Source organism: Schistocerca gregaria, chromosome 2 (assembly GCF_023897955.1).
Source record: "Schistocerca gregaria isolate iqSchGreg1 chromosome 2, iqSchGreg1.2, whole genome shotgun sequence".
Lineage (NCBI taxonomy): Eukaryota > Metazoa > Arthropoda > Insecta > Orthoptera > Acrididae > Schistocerca > Schistocerca gregaria.
The window spans coordinates 989266104-989282178 of NC_064921.1; the positions used below are offsets into that span (position 1 = coordinate 989266104).

At 37.5% G+C, this 16075-nt stretch overlaps 1 protein-coding gene across 1 annotated transcript in view; it reads left to right on the forward strand.

The window, feature by feature from the left end:
- LOC126335483 (protein artichoke) overlaps positions 1-14133 on the forward strand; it is a 326438-nt gene extending 312305 nt beyond the window's left edge. Inside the window, exons 13-16 of the mRNA XM_049998802.1 lie at positions 81-265; positions 11387-11735; positions 11821-13074; positions 13164-14133. Of these exons, the coding sequence (XP_049854759.1) occupies positions 81-265; positions 11387-11735; positions 11821-13074; positions 13164-13621 (2246 nt within the window). The 3' untranslated portion in view covers positions 13622-14133. The remainder of the gene's footprint in view (positions 1-80; positions 266-11386; positions 11736-11820; positions 13075-13163) is intronic.
- The last annotated feature ends 1942 nt before the right edge of the window (positions 14134-16075 follow it).

The following is a 16075-nucleotide window of genomic DNA, read 5'->3' on the forward strand; positions in this document are numbered from 1 at the left end:
CAGCATTTTGAAATCTTACAAAGGCTTATAATTTTCAATATGTGTGAAAAGTAACCCTTTTTTTATGTTGTACATTCCAGATGAAGCAATATACGGAGCGCCTCACCTATTGCTGTTGAACCTGAGCCACAATGCTCTGACTGGTCTAGAGAGAGCTGGTATTAAGGGACTGAAGTCTCTTGAGGTCCTTGACCTCAGTAACAATCAATTGTCACATATTCCTGGAGGTTCATTAACTGGAATGGATTGGCTAGTTGAACTCAAGGTATAAAAGAGCAATACACTAAGAATTTAATAGTTTTCTGTGTGCTGCAAAAGCTGCAATCAGAAATAATTAGCTGCATTAGTAGTGCAATATTTATTGTGAAAGCAGTGGTTTTTCATTAGACAGAGATCGCGATGCACTTAGATGTAACTTACAATTCTGTCTTAAGTAGCATGATAGGTAGTTGCTTAAGCTCACCCATATTAGAGTGTGACTAGGATTCTTAATTGAATGTGACAGTCATTAAACCTGTAGGCTTTTAAAAATGGAGACACACACAACATTTCTTCTTACATCCAGGATTCATAAACATTCAAAACCAAATTGATTGTCATATGTGGGGTGTCAATGGTAAAGTTTTCTGTATTGGTGCATTTTCCCTCAAATTATGTCAGCTAATTTATTCTTAACTTCATATAAGATACATAAATTTTGAAAAAAAAGTTTATAGACTTTATCTTGTCACTGAAACTTCCTAGGCCAGGAAGCTGAGTGTTTCTTTTGCTAGAGAGCAATGAATCTTGAATGTGCCTTTAAGAATGGTTTATGTTTGGTGATATTTCCCTTTATAAAACCATACTGCGAGTGTAAAAACTCTTTATTCTTTGGGCTGTTTTTGCTGGAAGCCACGAGTGACAGCCAAAAAGTGCTGATAGCAGCTTATGGTTGGTGACCAAGTTAAATTTATTTTTGTATAAGAAAACTTGGAATTTCTTAGCGGCACAAAATATGGTTAGGGCCTCCTTTCTATTTTGTGAATAGTTTAGCTGTACAGAAGTTAAAATTTTGGAGACACAGTTGATCAGGTATATTGCATCATTGCAATTTTGTATGCTAATATGGCTCTGATTCCATATTGTAATGCATTATCAATTGTGAGCACAAGTTGTTTTCCATGTGTAATAGTTCCTACATGGGTTGCTAAGAAAGATACACCTTTCTTTTGCAGTGTATTTAATGAGTGTGCGACTGCCCTTCTTTTATGTTTCACAGATTATCATTTGCAACCAAGTGCTCTAGTGGGATAGATGGGTGCCAGCAGGGCCAGTTTAAGGCCCAAGCGACACAAATCACCGCTTGGAGCACCAAGCTGGGACAGGTGCTAGAGGCACCATTTGTATACAATGTGTATCACAATTCATAGCAGAAACTGATACAGGTGAAAATGTATGAGGGGAAAACGGGCAGGGGCAAATAATAAGTTGCCTGTGTGGTCCCAAGCTGACCCTGGATGTGGCCTAAGTATTCAATGCTAGTCTGAAAAATGTAGTTTACAGGAAGTTTTATTTCAGGCCAACTGATTTGAGCTCAGTGAACAGTGCTCTTAGATTTGTGATTTCCTTCAGCATTGCTTTCAGTGACTTCATCTAGATAATTAGTGCAGGACATTATTACTTACATGAGTCATTTTAAAATTATGGAAAAACAATAGTTACAGATACAGTAATCCGTGGAAGCTTCGAGCATCCACACCATCACAGATATGTAGATTGCTATTTGACAGTGCATTGCCTCATATCCGTTAAATTATATGAATCTGCATTTCAAACATATCTACAGACCATCAAACTATTCAGTTATGGCTACATATCTGCACTGATTGATAATATACCATAAAAAAAGAAATGCATAAATTACACTACTTCTGTATGCTGATCAACAGGGACAGCAGTTACAAAAACTGATGCATCATTCCATATGTTGGCCAAATTTCAGTTAATCTCACAAAAAAGTTACTCTCACAACTACAAACCTGAATTTTATAATACAGACAGCATATCAACATTTTTATTCAACAGTAAAGACAAACTACAAACCTTCATGCAAAGTAGTGTGTGCTAAAGCAGATGCAAGCACACTGGAAAAGTATATGTGGTTCGTTCAGGTAGTTTGGTGGCAGCTGGGTTACTGAACATAAGAGAAGCTGAAGATCAAAAAGATTGAACCTTGGCCAAACATCTTAACAGAAAACCAACCATATGATGTAGATTGTGATGTTTTAAATTCTGTTTAAAAAAGCAGAAAGATGATCCTACTGGAAATATTTGAAATCAATATACATAGAATGCCAGCTTAGCATTAAATGGTGAAATTCAATTTCGTTTTTTTTGTTCAGTTAAATTAAGTTTTAGTTGTACAAATATTGCATTAAAATTGTAAATTCATTTTTTAAAATTTTTTGTTAAATGTATCTCCATATAAAAGAACTTTATTTTTCTTCTTTAGTTAAATGTAACTGTTTCTTTGTGCCATACAAATGTGATACTTTCCTATGTAAGCATTTTATATGTCATCTTTTTTGTGTGTTCTGTATAAATAATGCCTATGTAAGTTACACATCATTTTATCCATGTTTGCAAAATTCAGTTGTCACCTGACAATGTTCTAAGAAGCCAAAGGCGGGTTCATGACCAAATAAATATAATTTGCAGAACATTAGGCATGTTTGCTGTTTGATAGTGTGTATGTCCTATCAAGCAACAACAAAAAATTCAGTTACCAAGTGGCGGCAGAATACACAAGAAAATACTATTATGATTGGCAAGCTTTTGGAGCCAGTGGCTCCTTCTTCAGGCAGAAGGGGTGAAGGGGAAGGAAGAAGGGTGAAGGAAAAGGACTGGAGAGGTCTAGAAAAAGAGGTAGATTTTGGGAAACTCACCCAGAACCGCGGGTCAGAAGAGACTCACTGTATGGGTAAGTACGGTTTCCCCTAACCCATGGTTCTGGGTGACTTTCCCAAAATCTACTCCTTTCTCTAGACCTCTTCAGTCCTTTTCCTTCACCCTTCTTCCTTCCCCTTCAATCCTTCTGCCTGAAAAAACTTACCAATTACAACAGTCTTTATGTGCGTGTTCTGCTGCCACTTGGTGAGTAGATTTTTCATCTATCCAATTAAATAATTTGAATATAATAGAGGGAAACATTCCACATGGGAAAAATATATATAAAAAACAAAGATGCTGTGACTTACGAAACAAGAAAGCACTAGTAGATAGACACAGTAAAGAACACACAAACACACACGCAAATTTCAGGCTTTCGCAACACATGGTTGCTTCATCAGGAAAGAGGGAAGGAGAGGAAAAGACGAAAGGATGTGGGTTTTAAGGGAGAGGGTAAGGAGTCATTCCAATCCCAGGAGCGGAAAGACTTACCTTAGGGGGGAAAAAGAACAGGAGCGCGCGTGCACGCCCACACACACGCACACACACACACACACACACACAAACACACACACACACGCGCGCGCGCGCGCGCACACTTCCATCCGCACATATAATTGATTGTTTTCATTGTTATAGAAAATTCAGTTAATATTATTACAAATATATTTGGAAAATAGACAGTGGTCGGGCTTTGCCGAAAGATAGGCACTAGAGCAATGTGAAAAGCCAAATGGTTTATTTATCACCATTGTGTTTTGCGAATATTCATCAAGCAAAAGCTCTATACAGGTGTAGGCCAAATCTGCTTTGAAGAAATATTCACCCCTTGCTAAATTTGCTAACAGTTTCTTGAGTCATGGAATGGTGGTGTAACTGAGCACAGATTATGTGTTGATTATGGACTTAAAGAAAAAAGATCAGAAATGAAAATACTGAATCCTTAATTACAAATTCAAAAAGATTTAAAGCATGAAGTTCGAAGGTTTCTTGGGTATGGAACTGTTTGTAGATATGATTTAAATAGCAAGTGTGACTTGCCTATAAGCAGCAAATTATCCTTAGCCTGGAATTGGTTGGTTTTTGTGTGTGTGACTAAATGGCAAACACTTGTTAGTGGTGAAGGTCTCAAATGATGATGCATTTCTAGGTTTGTGTGAGGTATGTTGTTGCCCACATGCAGACTAAATTGTACCTGTATTTCTTATATGTCCGGAATAAAGTGAAACTTATGTGGGATGACCAACTCAGCAAGAGCCTTTACACCGTTTACTTGCATCAGCATTTTTTTCTGTTTCTGCAATTAAGTGCTCGGCCTGAGCGAGGCAAACAATCGCTAAGTGGTCTTGCTCGATGTACAGAATGCTTATAGTGAATGTGTGTGGACAGGATGTTCACTTATGCTGTCTAAAACTTTCTGAGAAAGAATGCAGGAGGTTTTGGAAGCAGCTGTTTGTCAACATGGCACTGTTGGAAGTATTGAACAATGCTAAACTGGCAATGGGCAACATCAAAGTTTAGGATTATTGGACTGTGTACACTGTACTGGTATAAAATGTACTTCTGCCATCTCAGGTAAATATTCAAATTGTTGGTCTGCATTTGAGACACTCTGAATGTGTGGGCTGTAGCCGTTGCCTTGTTAACTGCAGGGTCCTCTAAATGTAAGGCTTCCTGATCTATTTCTTCATTGGGACTGGAAGAGACAACAAAATTGTTTATAAGAGATTAGGTGTCTCCTCTTGACACTCAGGACTAGAACACCTATTGGGTTGCATGTACGGTTATTCTAGACTCCTGGTGTAAATAATAAAATTCTAGCTTGGTTGCAATACTGTGGCACCTCTTGCTTTAATATGGATTACACATTGCAAAAATGTAGTTGAAAGATAACACTCGTGGTTCAACTGTGGAACTACCTTCTTTGACAATTCAGAAGTTTCTGATAAGCGCAATACAGGAAAAATTATTTGTTTTGCATTCAGATTAAGCAAGTAGGGACTTCAGAAAGTACATTACACATGGCATCCCATGCTAAGTCCTTTGCACAACAAGAGTGGCACATTGTCAGAAGAGAGTACATGTTCCAGGTTTCCTGCAGATGCAGTTAATCTGCCGTATGGATAACATGCACATCATAGTGTGCAACTGAAATGGCACAACAACTGGAAACATATACCAAAATTGAAGTACACAGGACAGTACGATTATTGCTGGCAAATGGTCTAAATTGCACACTGATTCACCATGAAATTCTAGTATTATATGGACCAAATGCAATGTTGCATGCAACTGTAATGAAATCGTGCCAACAATTTGTCCAAGCTGCATATATGTGAGTGATGGTGATCAGGAAGATCAGATCTTGCATCATGTGATTACCACCTTTTCAGCAAATGGACAGAACATCTGGGAGAAAGGGATTTTCCAATGACGAGAATGTTCACACAATGGTTCTTGAATGGCTCTGTGGCCAAAGAGCAGATTTCTATTATCAGGGAATGAGGAATTGGTACAATTTTTTGAATGGGGTTTACAGAGACTTGGTAATTATGTTGGAAAATTGTGTAATGTATCTGTGTCACTTTAAAGAGTAGTGCAGCATTCAAAAAATGTTACTTGATCTGCCATAACAATGTGCAACTTACTTTTTGAGGTCCCCTTGTACCTGTTAAGCTTTGAAGTGGAACATAATCCACTGTGCATATATGTCTCAGTCTTCACACATATATTGGAAAGAAAGAGATATAAGGGAAAAGATGGACCACTGTCAACACACACACAATCAGTAACAGCATTGCAATCTTATTTAGACCATGTTTGTTGTAGCTGAACTTCCTGCAGCATTTTCAGTTATTGTTGCTACTAGGAGTGTTCCATTAACTGAGACTACAAATCAAACTACAACCTCCATCAAGGATACAAAAATCTTTGCTCCTGCTGTTTTTTCATAAGAATAGAATTTAATTTATTTTAAGAAATGCCTATACAGAAATAGGGAATGCCTATATGGAAATAAGGGCACAAAGTGAAATAGCTAGGCCCAACTGTTTTGCAGTTGTCAGAACAAAATAGAAATAGGCTGTAAGTTCATCATTAGATCTACATCTACATCTGGATCAGGAGATAACTGAAGTAGCCCCTACACCAGAATCTGAAGTAATCCCATTGCCAGAATCATATGATCACTTTGTTGGTTTGGTACAGAAATGCTCATGGATGGCTAGTCTTTGACCTTTCAGAATCAATCACGTACAGAAGCTTACTCCAAGCACAAAACAACAACTACTTTTTTTAGAAGATCACGAAGCCAGGAAATAACTTTACTTGGCCCAACACTTAACAATTTAATCAGCAAAATCAAAAGAGGGAATTGGGTATAACTCATGGAAGAATTAGATATGTCATGATGTAGTCTAAAAGCATGAAGACTGCCAAGGAGATTAAATAATGATTCAACCAAGAAATCTGTACATGCCAGTATTTCTGCTGATCAAATGGTTACATGCACAACACTGGAAGAGGAAGTCAGTGATCTTCCTCAGTGTTTACTCAAGAAGATTTGAAGTGGGCAATATCCCATGCTAAATTTCATAAACCTGCTGGCCAAAATGATATCAGAGTTGAACAAATTAAACATTTTGGTGCAAAAACATACAATTTGCTCCCCTATGTTTCTTCAATAGTTGTTTCAGTACATGCCAGATCACAAAGTTATGTAGGGAATTTCAAGTAGTTGCAAATCTGAAACAATGCAAGCAGGCTGATGACCTAAGGAGTCACCGATCTTTGAACAAATGATCCATAATAGACTCTCAGAAGCAGCTGAATACCACTTACTCCCACAGCAAGCTGGATTTAGATTCAGAAAGGACTGCACTGCATTGTTATTAAATTTAACCCAGCATACTGAAGACAGTTTAGAGACAAGAAAGGTCACCAGGAAAGCAATTATTGATCTAACAGCAACTTACAAAACAATCAACCATCTAATGCTTCTGCACAAAATCTATGAAATAATGATTACCATCTTATACAAATGATTCAAGATATCCCTCAAAATACATTTTCCGTATAACTTCTAGGTCAACAGATTGTTTAAAAGAATGGGTTACCACAGGGCAGTGTCTTGGTGTTTCTATTATTTAATATTTATACTAACAATCAACCCCTGCCTAATAACACATGAAGTTTCATTTAGACTGATGATCTCACCCTCTCCTCCCAAAGTGAGACCTTTGAACAGGTGGAACTAAATCTTAGTGCTTTGGAGGAGTTAGTATTTATTTAATTGGTTCTTACAGTATTAGACAAAGTTTTATCTATGCTGATGATCTTGCCCTCTCCTCCTCCTCCCAGAGTGAGACCTTTGAACAGGTGTAACTAAATCTTAATGCTACTTTGGAGGAGTTGTATTTATCTAACTCCTCCAAAGCAGCATTAAGATTCAGTTACACTTGCTCATAGGTCTCACTCTGGAAGGAGAGGATGATATCATCAGTAAAGATAAAACTTTGTGTGCTGCTGTTAAGAACCAATTAAATCAAATCCCATCAAATTACAAATGTGGGGAAACGATTGGAGGAACAGGAAAGTTGTCAAGAAACTTTGAGTTACTTGGAGAGGAGTACAGCTGGAATGCAGTTTCCAGGCCAAATATCTAGACATCACTCTTGACTGTGCATTGACTTTCAAGCAGCATTGGCTAAATATAAAAGAAAAAGTATCTGCCAAAAACAACATATTGTGCAAAATTACAGAAAAATTCTGAGGTGTGACAGTTAAAACTACAGCTTTACCTTCATGTTATGCAGCAGGTGAATATGTTAGCCCTGCTTGTTAGAATTCTGCGCATGCTAAGCAAATGGATATCACTCTTAATGAGCTGTGTATACTCATTATTGGATGTCTGAAATCCCGAGATTATATGGTCACCATCCTCCTCCTTAAAGACTGGCATCCAGGAAAAGTTTCATGAGGGCAACACATAACATTGACCAGTATTTATGTGTTTGATTATCTACGTGGACGATGATGTTTGAACACCATTGAATGACACCATCAGAAAATCTATCTGCTAGTTTCACTGAAGAATGGCCTGTTTTGAAAACTCTGAACAGGCTCAGAGCAAGGTCAAAAGACAATATGAAGAAAAGGTCTTATTCCATATTGTCATTCACGTGGAGTTCAACAAAGTATGAAACACTCAATACCATTGCAGACTATATCATGAAAATGTACTGTTGTCTTGACATTTTAAATTAGCAATTAGTTTATAAGTGCTATTACATAGGCATTTTGCATGCTAGAGTTTGATGCTTTTGGTGCAAATAAATAAATCTGGATAATTTTACATACACTAGCCCAGCATTCCAGAAACTGAAACAGGCCACGAGTTCATCTGAGAGAAGTGTAGACATAGTGGCAAGTGAAGTTTGCAGGATTGACCTAAGACATTTACCAAAATCATTGCACAGTTACTTGACTGCAGGAGAGTCACAACAAGAAAGAGATGCTGTACCACACATCTCTGACACAAACAATACCATCCGGAGAGTTTCCCTGGCCCTTTAAAAGTTTGCTCTGGCAAAGAATTGGGCAATCCCCAAATGGCAGGAGAACTGGACTGTGCACTTCAGTGAAGCTGATCACTGATGGATATACACTTAATGATGAAAAAAACTGCCTCTAGAACAATCGTTAATCATAAATCATGACAAGAGATACTGAAAGTCAAGGCAAATGTTGTGGTTGAATTTTTGCAGAATAGGTGATAATTGTGCGTTAAGGAGAGCAGCTGGTTGGCAGTCACAACAAATTTATTTAACTCATAGGAGTTTTTGCACTGGTTAGGCATGACATTGCCTGCTTATAAAGGCCGTGGTAACGTTATCAGGATTTGGGTATAGAGATACAGGAATCATACTCAGAACTTGGGTTGAAACCACCATAAAGACACTAGGGAGGCTATTTGGCAGTAGTATGTTTCATATTTCAGTAGTATGTTTCATATTTTATGGTATGTGAAGGAAGTTTCTGGCAAGACCAGGTAGGATCAGCAAGCCACTCAGATTATGAATGTAGTTGGTAAGGGAAGGGGTAGGGAATTTGATAAGAATGAAGGGGGATGTGGGTGTAGGAAATAAGTAAATGAGATTTCTTTCCTAGATTATGTTGGTGCTGTTGTTCTGGCTGTTGGAGGAGAAAGGTCTTTATCTATGAGAGGAAATGAAGGAAACAACAATGACATAGCAAAATGATTTTTCAAAAGGGGCAGAGGCAGTTAAGCAATGCCTGTGGTGGATGATGTAGCTGTGTAGGACAAAGTTGGTGAGGGTCAGGGACTGGTGGAACCAGAAGAGGAAGATGTTTCTGAAATGATGGTTGGTAGCCAAACTTAACAATTTTTATGGTGTGTCTAGTGGGAGGAATACCGAGAATTAGGTAGAAATTCAGAAGGTTGGGACTGGGTTAGGACAATTTTGAATTATCTGATATGGCAGAAGTAAAATGAGAAAGGAATCATGATAGGGCTGGTTATGGAAAGTAAAATACTGTATTTGAAAATAAGGATAATGTACAAGAGAAACAGAACCCAGGATAAAAATAAGTGCCAGATCCAAGATAGTGGCAGGTTTCAGCACAGCAGTCATTTGCATGTTTGGCTGTGAGAACAACGAGTCTTCAAATTATGTAACACTCATTGACCAACATGCATGGGGGAAGCCTGCACTGTAGAGAAGAAGTAAGAAATGTAAAAAAGAAGAAATGCACAACAAGTGAGCTGTAGACAAGAAATACAAGACATTATTCTAATCAGTCAAGATTTTTAACATTGCAATACTTTAGCACAATAGATTGTTTCATATTTTATGTTGTTCACTCACTCACTTACACACACTCCAGCTAAAACCCTTTTCTTGATACCAGTGCTTCATTCTGACACACTGCAGTACAGTAAGTATACTTGACTCATGTCCATGTCATGAAGTATAACTCCCACACACATTTCAATACTCATAAGTAAGATTATTCAATATGGTGGCACTATGTCCTGATATAATTTATGTCCAGTGCATCTCATCTCAATAATCAGTATTTAAATTTGCTGAGAGTTTTTCAGTTGTGTTTTATAAATACTCAAAATGCAGTGCAAAGCTTCCTGATATATTATTAGCCTTCTTTTTACAGTACTTAGGTTCCAGTCTTTTCCAAACAGTATTGCCATATTTTTTTCTTCAACAATCAGAGGTGATGCCATGCAGCAAATTAAACTATGGTGCAATTAATTAGAAAAATGGAACTAAAGAATGGGCAAAATGGTAAAAAACTACAAACAATATAAAACAACAAATGCCCAGCCTTCAGGGTCAGAGTTTCTCTTTTGAATGTTATAGGGGAAAAAAGAAGCAGATGAAAGAAATCAGAATTTAGGTGAAGTACATAAAGATCATAAAAAAAAAGAAAAATTACAAAAACGTCAAAGAAGGGAAAGGCACCAACTAGAGAAGAAACTGAATGCATTGGACAACTGAGTTTTCTTCAGCCAGGATTCCATTACTTCAATTTTTATGTCTCACAGATTTTGTGTTTATATCATATTATATGGTCACTGGTGGTGTTCTTCTCAACAACTTCTATCACATTCCTTCTATACTCCTTATCTCTAAGCCCCTATTCAGAGTAACCGGGGCTTCAATCCGTCATTGTCACCACCAGACCCACACTTACTAGGTGGTAGCCTTTAAATCGGCCACGGTCCGTTAGTATACGTCGGGCCCCCTTGTCACCACTATCAGTGATTGCAGACCGAGCGCCGCCACACGGCAGGTCTAGAGAAACTTCCTAGCACTCGCCCCAGTTGTACAGCCGACTTTGCTAGTGATGGTTCACTGACAAATTACGCTCTCATTTACCGAGACGATAGTTAGCATAGCCTTCACCTATGTTATTTGCTACGACCTAGCAAGGTGCCATGATCAGTTTCTATTAATATTGTAAATCATGTACCGTCAAGAGCAACGTTTGTTATTAATGGATTAAAGTTAAGTATTCCCCCAGCTATGTCCGTTTTTCTCAATTCTAATTCCCTTGTCATGTTCCAGAGCTCACGCCAGCCTGCGTGAGCTAAAACGCATGCATTTCGGTCTTCTTTAATAGCCCGGTGTTGGCTCTCCTGCCAACCACAACAGTTTTAAATTTCCGCCTATGCTTCCTCAGCTTCCACTATACATGTAAACTGTCTTTCAGTCATCTGTGTATAGGATATGGCTGAGGTACAACACAGGTAATATATATTAGAGCTTATGCCACAAAGCTCCTTGAGTGTAAACTTCAGAAAAAAACAAATTTGTAAAGAAGGAAAGAAAGAATGTTTTTTCTTTATGCTATTTCATATAGCTATAAAACAGATGCTACTAGTAAGCAGTATACATGTTAACAAATACACTTGTTTCAGATGGACAACAACAGAATATGTGCGATACAAGGATCGCCCTTCAATGAAATGCCAAGGCTTCGCTTCCTCAGCCTCAGAAACAATAAAATGACATCATTTCCAGAACCAACTTTTAAAAAGCTAAGGAGCAATTTTGCTGTGCTTGATATAGCTGGTAATCCCATCTCGTGTACCTGCAACTCACTTTGGCTTCAGAATTGGATGAGAGAAGCACCTGGAAGTGATTTGTATTGTTCCGATGGTTCATTGCTAAAGGATGCAAGGCTGTCACGCCAAGAATGTAAGGGAGAACAAATAACTGAAAAATTTGCACCAGGATGTGACAGTGAACTGACAGCTGGAAATTCTGGTAAATATTATCATCCTCATTAGTATTTAAAACGTATTACTGCTGGTTTTTTTCTGTTTTTCTTATGAGTATTTTTATATTTCAGTGCAAGGAACATCTCAAGTATTGTCTACTTGGGTTGAAAACTCTCCTACACAAGAGCCGCATCCTTTGCCTCAAGATTCTGGATACTTTTATGATGATTTTGTAGAATACCAATATGAAGATATGAATAATACAGAAAATAATGCAAGCCTCTCAGCTACCTCTACAAGTATAAACACTTTAACTCCTGGTTTTACCAATCAAGATGATAGTCTGTCTTCACACTATATATCTGGTGACACACCAACATTTTATGCGGGCACACAAAATAAGAGAAACAAGACAAGTACTGATGATATTGTTCCAATAAAAATACCACAGCATGTGCCCCCAAGTACTAGTGGTATAACATTTTTTGGGATTCCTCTACCAAGCCTTAGCCTTGGAGGACTGTGGGGTTCATCAAGGAAAGCAGACTCAGGTCCTGCAGAGGTGAGATTTGTTGGGGCAAGAGGGAAAGTGCACATACCACCACCAACAGCACCACAAATACAAAATGGTGGCTTCATACCAATGTTGCCAGAATCTGGTGGCTTCACACCAATTGCTAACCCACAACTCAAACAGGAAATGAGAGAAATGTTACCTAGTATTCATTTAAAAACAAATAATACAACAATTAATCTCACTTCTCAGCAAATGCCTAATAATACTTTGATCTCACAACGAAACATATCAGTTACAAGTCACATGGAAAAGAAAATAACATTACCACAGACACAAGAAGATAAGAAATTCATTAGTCAAAAACAGATGCTCCCAGCTGATGATAATGAAATGAAGAAGGTAACAGAGTTTAAATCAGGAGAAAATATCAACCCTGAACTTCCACTTAAACCAGATTTTATGGATCCACTCACAATTATCAGCAACTTTCCTCTAACAAAAGGACTTTTATCAAGCAAGTCTGAGTTCAGTGAAAAAGACAGTCAGTTAGTGACTTACACTCACGTTAATACTTCATTGCCAAACCAAAGACATATTACGCTAAGTTCAAATACCTCTGACAATCATGCTCTTTTATCAAAGGAAGTGAATTACAGCCAGCAAGTATTACAACAGACATCTGTACCATCACATTTTGGAACCCCAAATAATATGCAGAAGAAATCTCAACATTCATCAATAAAACAGCATGACCTAATGGCTGACAATAACCAAACAGCAGTGGTTTTAAATATGGCAAAATTTTTGACTGAGACATTTGCAACAGGGCCCTATAATAATACTTCACAAACTACAACCTCAACACCAGGTAAACTGGAAATAATTACAGATTGTTCAAATTTTCAAATAGTCTAAACCTCTTTATGTATTACATCTCTGTTTTGTTGTGCTGCACAGGTTCAACAACTACAAGGAATACACTGCAGCCATTGCAAGGTGGCCTCTCAATTGCAGCTGATACTTCGGAAGATTCAGTGAAAATTTTGCAAGCGCCATCATCATTGTCAAGTCTACTGATTCCACAAGAGCCATCGAGGCCACCTACAGGAAAATCCACTATCACAAAAGTCTTAACACCACCCCAGTTATCTCCAGGTCCTGAGCCAGTAGAAGATTACCTTCGAGGACCCAAACCAAACACAAATCCCAGATCTGCAGAAGATCCTCCTGCAGTCAGACCACCAGCAGAGACTGTGTGGAGACACAATAGTTCCATAGACTGGTACTTCAGAAACTACAATAATACTGAGCTGGAACCCTATGTCGGTCATGGAAGAAGACGCATGACTAACCAACAACCACGGGTTAAAACCTCTATCCTTGTTCTGATTCTAATGGCAGTGCATATTATGTGAAGAGAGTGTGTGATCTCAGACATTCTACACAGAGACAAATTTCCAATTGAAAAAATTATTTCTAAGTAAAAAAGAAGCTATGTACAAAATAAAATTAAAGCCATTGCAAAACAAAGCTATGGCAGATGAATAATAAAAGGAATGTGAATATATAAGGAACTCCACTACTTGCTTGTGTGCTAGTATAGCTTTATATCTTTACTTTATGATGATATTTTTATGGTGTTTTATATCATGTTTAGCATTAATTTAATATTTCAAAAGTGCAAAGAGGCACTTTCACAACTGTAATCTAGTCTATGGACAGTAATTTGTATAAAAGGTGATACCAGTGAGCTTTTCTTCATACAGTAGCAACGTTAGTTTGGGAACAACATCTGCCAAGAATCAGAGTCAGAGGACAGAGCTGGAAGTGAAAGAACAACCTAAAACGCCAGACATTTTGTTTAATAATTTAATATAAATTGTAACTGCAGTCTTAACATAATTGTCCATTAAAACTGAAGAGTTCATTCTCTGGTTTAGTTCCTATGAGTTTATACAACAGGTTGGAGCATGAAATATCTCCTACCGAGAAGGCAGTGTACATTGTTTATATAAAAAAAATTATTATAATGACATTAAACTTAATGTGCTACAATATGTACAATAGAACATGCTTAGTATGACAGTGTTGTTGGCATATACCTTTTTCCATAAATACTCTGGAGTTATTGATATTTCTATGGTACGAATTCTATTACAATCTCTGTATACACATTATATTGCTGGTTTGTAGTGCACTTCAGATAATCCAACAAAAAGTCACATCAGGTTGTGAGTGGCTACTTTAACCAGAAAACATTATGAATATCAATGTGACTTGAAGCACGATCAAACTGGTGTGTAAATACAAAACTGAAAACTGTGTTGTGGGTTTTGATAGCTACAGTAACAAAAACATACTGTTCTCTAGGTTCTTAACAAAACATCATTGTTCAATAATTCAGCAATTAAAATGCATGTTCTATTATTATTGCTTTTAAATTGTGGTGCAAAAGTAACTGTACTAATAATTGTGGAAAATGGAGCCCACTGCATCTTAAACAAGAAACCAATATATCTCTTTCCTAGTTGAAATTTCTGTTTCCACAAGAATAGTGTTGCTTCCATAATCTGCGAAAATGACAGTCATACTTATCCTTCACTAACTTTTGTGTGTACCAGTGCATTTGTATATTAAAAACAAAGATTCCAAGACTTACCAAGCGGGAAAGCGCTGGTAGACAGGCACAATAAAATAACATCAAAACACACAAAATTTCGAGCTTTCGCAACCGGCGGCTGCTTCGTCAGGAATTGCAAAAGCTCGAAATTTTGTGTGTGTGTGTGTTTGTGTGTTATTTTATTGTGCCTGTCTACCGGCGCTTTCCCGCTTGGTAAGTCTTGGAATCTTTGTTTTTAATATATTTTCCCAGTGCATTTGTACTTTGACATGTGCTACCATCTACCAAATAATGCAAAGTACAATGCAAATTATCTAAAAAGTTAATATTATATACATAAAACATTCAGTAACATAAAACATTTAGCTACTTTTGATGGTTTGTTTCACATCCTGTTCAATTCGTTTCAACTTTCCCCTCAATTCACAAACAAAATTAAGGCACTGAGAACAAGATCAGAGATCAAATCAAAATATGTGGTTTTAATCTTTTAGATATCTATTGAGCAACTAAGTTAAACTTACAGTAAGTAGAAGCTTTTAATAAATTTCATAGACATAGCTTAAAACTGATTTTTGGCCCACAATATCTAACATTAGTGGCATACTATTCCTCACAGCAAAAATCTCCAACAAAAATAGATGGATGCTGTGCAACATTCACTGACAATTTCTTCTTAAATCCAATTGTCTTTAATGAAGTCAATATTACAAACAAAATATCGTGATCCATTATACTGGTAGAATGACTGTTCTACTTATTTATTTTCTCTCTCTCTCTCACGCACGCGCGCGCACACACACACACACACACACACACACACACACACACAGTGTAATACTTTTAGGGTGAAAATGGGAATAAGGCAGGGACAGAGGAAGAAGAATATGGTTAAGTACGTGTGCATCATCCTAACACATTCTTTTCCAGTCTTGTCACTTGTCCTCAGAACATTCCCTTGAATCCATTTCCCTCATCACCCCTATGTCATCCTGCCCACCCACCTTCTACATACTCTCCAAAATCCACAAACCCAACGACCCTGGATAATCCATTTTGGCTGGTTATTGTGCCCCCACTGAAAGAATTTCAGCCTTCATTGACCAACTCCTCCAACCAACTGCCCGTAAAATAGCCTTCCATGTCAAAGATACCAACCACTTCCTTCACTAACGATCACTGTTGACATCACCTCCCCATACATCAACATCCCCCATGCCCATGGTCTTACTGCTATTGAACACTACAT